The sequence below is a fragment of the Apium graveolens genome, chromosome 2, assembly GCF_009905375.1.
Source record: "Apium graveolens cultivar Ventura chromosome 2, ASM990537v1, whole genome shotgun sequence".
Taxonomy (NCBI): Eukaryota; Viridiplantae; Streptophyta; class Magnoliopsida; order Apiales; family Apiaceae; genus Apium; species Apium graveolens.
The window spans coordinates 1,493,084-1,499,287 of record NC_133648.1 but is presented as its reverse complement, the minus strand read 5'-3'; the positions used below and the strand labels follow the sequence as shown (position 1 = coordinate 1,499,287).

At 34.7% G+C, this 6,204-nt stretch overlaps 1 protein-coding gene across 1 annotated transcript; it reads left to right on the top strand.

Moving 5' to 3' along the window:
* The first annotated feature begins 2,045 nt into the window (after positions 1-2,045).
* On the top strand, positions 2,046-5,631 carry LOC141706632 (uncharacterized). The gene is made up of 4 exons (XM_074509412.1): positions 2,046-2,225; positions 2,843-2,923; positions 4,633-4,825; positions 5,224-5,631. Exons 2-4 carry the CDS (start codon positions 2,858-2,860, stop codon positions 5,352-5,354), a joined length of 390 nt encoding a protein of 129 aa, XP_074365513.1. The 5' UTR covers positions 2,046-2,225; positions 2,843-2,857; the 3' UTR covers positions 5,355-5,631.
* The last annotated feature ends 573 nt before the right edge of the window (positions 5,632-6,204 follow it).

Below are 6,204 nucleotides of genomic sequence, written 5' to 3'. Positions count from 1 at the left end.
CAATAAAAAAAAAATCCCGTAAATCAATTTTTCATATAAATTTAATCCTTGAATTTGGAGAAATGATATGATTACATGGCAATTAATGATGAACTATTGCTCCGATTTATTTCAATGTCCAAAATTTAAAACAATCATTGTATTTTCGTCGCGGTTGTTAAAATAATCCAATTTCGGAGATGAACGTGATAATAGTACATATCCAACTATCCAGCTAATATTTCCGCAACATTTCCTGAAAATCTGCACCTTCTATGTTGGTGGTGATAAAATAAATGGTAAAGAAAAAATTTAGCAATTTTAAAAACCGGAACAAGTATTTTTGAGAATTGAAGTGGGTAACGTTTATGAGAACTGATAGGGTATGAACACTCCGGCAAACACCCAATCCAGTTTTAGGGTGAGACAAATTCAGTTGGAGAGCCGAGACCCTGTGACCCGGAACAAGAAAATGAACAGGTGAGGCTCATGTTGATAGATGGGTCCAGACCCACCCGAATAGTAGGATTACCTCTGAGTTAGAGTTCAACATAGTCTTTAGTGAGCCGGACTCGCGTGGGTCCCCAAACACAAGTATACCCAATAACCCACCAAAAAAGGGCACATGATAACGAATGCTATCAACAAGCAACAACTGAGACACGTATAATACGTGTGAACACGCATTTGGTGCATATTAGAGGTGGTTTTTACCTGAACACGTGTATGAAATTCATCCAAACTAGGCGTCCTCCGCCTCCAACAACGAATTACCCTAATTTAAAGGTACCAACTCCTAAATTCTACTTTTATGCTATAAATAACCAAAGAATCTCTTAAACACGTAGCTCTTTCAAACACGTAACCACCTTACACTCTTGTCTATCTTCATATTTCGCGAAGTGAGTTCTTATTCTCACACATGAACCGTGGCGGAGCTAAAACCCCCTCCAATATTATTTTACAGACACTCCACAACAATTACATCACAATTATTACGAGAGTTTCGGCGTGATGTCGGAAGGAGTAATCCCACGAATCAGAGTTATAGAATATTCAGGAAAATTAAAGTAAAATTTTGAATATCTACATATTGCATGCGGGAGCTTGTTCCTTCCCCCTAATGTACCTTATCAGCAAAAGTTTACATTAAAGTTAAGACGGATAAAGTGACATAAAGTCGTTATATTTTTATTTTAAATTTATTGGTGAAATTTTTTGACCGATAAACGATTATATGCTTAATCCTAATTTGACACTATAGACTAAAATTAATATTATTGGTTTACCAATTTTTTTAAAAATGTGAATTAAAAACTCATACGTTGAATATTTAAATATCGAAGGGCAGATATTTTAGAATTTGATCACAAAAAAGAAAAGTAGAAACTTTATTTCAAATATACATATACATACACAAAGCAAACCGTAGGGGTCCACATCAAACATCAATAATATTAAATGTAGTTGTATAATTTATTATACTAGTCTCTGGGTCCCCCTTAATTTTTATTATAGAAACTCGGTATGCCTCATTAAATGTAGTTGTATAATTTTATTTTATTTTTCTAAATTAAAAATTAAATTTTTATTTCAAAAAAAATTATTTTTCTTTGAAATTATATCGAAAGAATGTCCAAAATACACCAGTTTTTAGCTTCTAGTGCCCAAAATGCTCGTGTGCGCGAGTGCCGTCCTAAATACCCACAGATTACGCATTATCCACATGTGTATTCAGGATTTTTAAAATTTGTAAAGAACACGCATTATAAGAATACACATCTTGAAGATGTGTATTCGCTGAAAATCAAAAAAGAAACCCGCATTCTGTACATGCATGTTTTTTACAAATTTTAAAAAAATAGAATCCGCATATGACAATGCGTATTCAGTAGGTATTTAGGGTGGAACTCCCCGTCAATCAGTATTTTGGGTAAATCTCCATAAATAATGGGTATTTTGATTTTTCACCAAATTATATTTATAGTTGCAATAAAATACGTGCAGAAAAAAGAGAGTAAACAAACGAGGTTGACGGGGTCACCGGGTCAGTAGTAAGTTGCATGAAATAAAGTAAGGGAAAGTGCCAGAAAGAGGCCTTTTTTTTGCTCTTCAAAGTTGTATCTATACCAGTACAAAGAACCTCATCATCTCTCTCCCTCTCTCTCTCTCTCTCTCTCAACATCTCTCTCCCTCTCTCTCTCAAATGTGTAAAAGCAAACCCTAATCCCCAATTTATCGAAAAGGTACACTCAGTTCCCAATTCTCAATCACCCCTTCTTTCACTTCACGTTATATTTTCTTGATTTTTTATGTTTATTTAATATAACTGTAAATGCTTCTGTTTTGTCTTGTTTTTGCATTTTTCTTGTTTAAAAGCCTTAAAAATCTAATCTTGGAACTGGGTTTGGTGTGATTATACCTGTATGTATACATACAGGTGTATTTATGGCGATTGATTATTATATTTATGTAACTGTAAATGCTTCTGTTTTGTCTTGTTTTTGCATTTTTCTTGTTTAAGAGCCTTAAAAATCTAATCTTGGAACTGGGTTTGATGTGAATATATGTGTGTATCTATACTTTGTAGTGATTGATTTTTATATTGATATGATTGTAAATGCTTCTATTTTGTCTTGATTTTGCATTTTTAATTGTTTTTCATACTTAAAAATCTAATCTTGGAACTGGGTTTGGTGTGAATACTTGTGTATAAATACTTTGCAGTGATTGAATTTTTATATTGATGTAACTGAAAATGCTTCTGTTTTGTCTTGTTTTTTGCATTTTTCTTATTTTAAATTCTTAAAAATCTAATCTTGGAACTGGGTTTGTGTGATTATATGTGTGTCTATACATACAGGTGTGTTTGTAGTAAATGGTTCTGGAAATGAACAAAGATCGCCCACCTGAGCCTCTTGATTTCTTCATTTGGACTGTTGAGGTACCCCCTCATTCTACTTTTTACTTTTCTTGATCCAAGGTTTTATCTTTTGCTTATTTTATCGATCTTTTTAACAATTCAATCATTTCGGTAATTTTGCTGGCCGTGTTTCTTAGATTTTTTTTGATTTGTTGCAACCGCAATTTCGAGAATTGTATGTTTTTCTTAATTTGGGAAATATTGTTATTTGTGATAGAAGATTGTTGATATCTGATGTGGCTCTTATATGGAAAGTTTTTGCCAAACTATAGCTACATGAAGTGACTGGGGATCACTAGTTAGAGAAATTTTTTAAGATAGCTAGATTTTTAGCCAGTTGTATATAAGATATGAGGGGAGCATGCGGTTCAAGAAACCCATTGATGATTCGTATCAAAAGTTTTATGATTACTTAAGTGGTGTTAAACTTGCAATTGGTAATAAGAAGGATGAGTGACCGCGGGTTTAAGAGATGAATTCTATGCTATTTGGATAGTGTGCTGCAGTTACATAGACTCAAATACACCTGTTAATTACTGTAGTTGATCATAGTACTGTGTAGATGATGCGTTGAGTACCATTTCTATTGGCAATAGTGTAAGATGATAAGGTTAACCTTTTACTGTTTAAATGGTACCAAGAATGAGACATGTTTTTGTTCAACAAGTTGACATAGTAAACTTCAGCCATTTTATCTCAGGAGACCCTATCTTATCTGTTAAGACGGAGAGAAACTAAACAAGTGACCCTTTTCTCCATGGTTTTGTTTCTTGTTTTGTTTATTGCCTTATAGGACAACAGTAATCTATATAAGGGTCAACGTACTGGGTTACGGGCGTCATCCCCCAACTTTTCCTAATTTGTAGAATTTGTTACTTGCCAACATTTTTAACATATAAAAATGTGAAATTTCCAAATATATATCTACATATGTATGTTTAATTGATTTATTTTATTCTTAAGGAAAGAGAAGAAGAATAGAATAGAATATAAATAAAGGATTCAACTTCTTTTTCTTGTCCTGTCGATAAGTACAATTTGATCCATGAGAATAAGTGCAATTTGTCTCCCCCTGGATAATTATTCTGGGTCTACCAATCAGCCATTATATATACCAGTAGGTGGCTAATTTGTTATGAAGAGAGCATGTTGTGGGTTATACATGCATGGCAAATGGTAGCTAGAAGTTAGAGTTAGAATATTAAGATAAAGATCGTGGGAAGTAAGAGTAAACATAAAAATTTGGGAATGAGATGTGAGTAGACAAATAGACAAGTAGGTTTACCTACTCATTCCAGTCCGGTAGTTTAAGATGTTTGGACATGCAGACAAACATTAGGTTAAGATAAGTTTAGATAAGTAGATACCAAAAGAGGGATTCTGTCACAAGATTCCATACCATTAAACGGTGTATCGATTGTTTGTGTTGAATAGACTATCATAACCTTTGTTGGTGCTTTATCTGTTATTTACTTGATTTTTTTTTCAGCACCTAATAACTTACAGACAAGTACTGCAAAATAACATCTTATCAATATTTATGAAACTGTGACAGGAAGCCATAAAGGAACATCTATTAATCTTGTGCAAATAATTCAATTGTGTCGTAGTGAAACTTGGTGGTACAGAGTAGTTCTTGATGAGCATAGCACAATGTAAAATTGTAGTTTGGTGACTAGCTTAATGTGTGTCTGCTTTAGCTTAATGTGTGTCTGCTTTTGTCTTGCCAGGATGTAGGTTTGTGGCTGGAAGAGATACATCTTGGTAGTTATCGTCCAATCTTCAAGGAAAATGGTGTTAATGGAGAATATTTGGAAAGTATGTCTATGTTTACGACGGAGCAAATACTTCGGTTTATAAGACGCTGCCACATGAAATGGGGAGATTTCATAACACTTTGCAAGGAACTCAGGCGAATTAAAGGTTTCGCTCTACATCTCTTCCTCTCTTTTTACATATGTATATAATTGAAAAACTTGCTAGCAGCCCGGTGAGGGTCTTGTTTCAATATTGAGTTGGTTAGTTGTCAGTATCTTGCACAGTTCCACAGCAGGCAAATAGTGGCTGGTATATTGTGTAATCTGATATACTGGGCTGTCAGGTAACTCCAATCCTTGCAGAACTTAATCAAGAGTTTCTTTGGTTGGAAGTTGTACACATTTTGCACATTCACATGTCAGTGCTCACAAGTCACACGTGGGCGTTATTGAAAGATTTAGTAAAATAATTGGCATATTAAAATAAAAGTAATAGTAAAAATCTGGTCCCTTACCATGTTTCTGTAGGCTAGTGAACTCTCAACTGACTGAATTTTTTCTCAGTGGCTTGCTTGAAAGGGGAGCAAAAAGTTCGCCGCCCTTGGTGGGCTCCTTCCTGCCTCTCTATAGTTTTCATTAAGGCTGCAAAACGCAACAGGCAAGCTCGAGTCGTCTCCTTGAAACTGGAAGCGTGACTTAATATCTGCCTATTTGTGCTTACTTTTTTTATATATATATTATATTAGAGGCAAAACAGACGAGTAGGATATAGCCTCTTTATATTTTTACCTCTCCTCTCTCCTGTAATTGTATGTAGAGTGTCAGGTTGGTGCTGTTTTTCTTCTTCTATAGAGAACTTTCATTTTGTGCAAGCCCTTGTATATGTTTTTGTTTGTTAAACATGTAATTCCGTTAGCCTCGAACTTTCATGAAAAAAGGATATAATAGAATGTTGCGCAATTCTTCTCTTCCTTTGATTACGGTATTGTTTCAGTTAAAATTGTGTTTATCTCAATAATTGTTAAAGAATATTCGATTACAATTTCGTGAAGAAGCTTGCTAGGGCAACTTTACGGATATTCATATCTATTGTCCATCTTTAATATTCATACATAAATTCAGCTAGAAGTGAACAAGGGGATCATTACAAGTTTTAATTTGCATCAAGGGTCCACATTTCCTCTAAAGTGAGAGCAACCTGTGTATAATTCAACTAACACTGGGTATGTTTGGCTCTTAGGTTGTCATTATGTGAATGGTCTGCAATCTAATAGATCATTTTCTTATCCTGTTTAGTTATCAGGTATGTAACTTCCAAACAAGCCAGACACATGGAACTATAATCGAGTGAAGAACGGTTGGCACCGCCTGCTCGTGTTCTGGTTCCGGAACCTTCCTACGGTTCGGATCCGGAAGTACACTAACTCATCACGGACGTCCACGCGTCCTACAGTCCAGAACACACCTACGGTCCAGATCAAAGTACAAACCCCTAAACCTTAATGGGAAGCCTATAAAAGGCTGAACAAAAGGTGTATTGAGTTA

What these genes read in the sequence shown, in the direction of transcription:
- LOC141706632 (XM_074509412.1), top strand. Translation starts at nt 2,858, where the DNA reads ATGGTTCTGGAAATGAACAAAGATCGCCCACCTGAGCCTCTTGATTTC. An exon ending in TCTTCATTTGGACTGTTGAG is followed by an intron (nt 2,924 to 4,632) that starts GTACCCCCTCAT and finishes TTGTCTTGCCAG; the next exon opens with GATGTAGGTTTGTGGCTGGA. An exon ending in GGAACTCAGGCGAATTAAAG is followed by an intron (nt 4,826 to 5,223) that starts GTTTCGCTCTAC and finishes ATTTTTTCTCAG; the next exon opens with TGGCTTGCTTGAAAGGGGAG.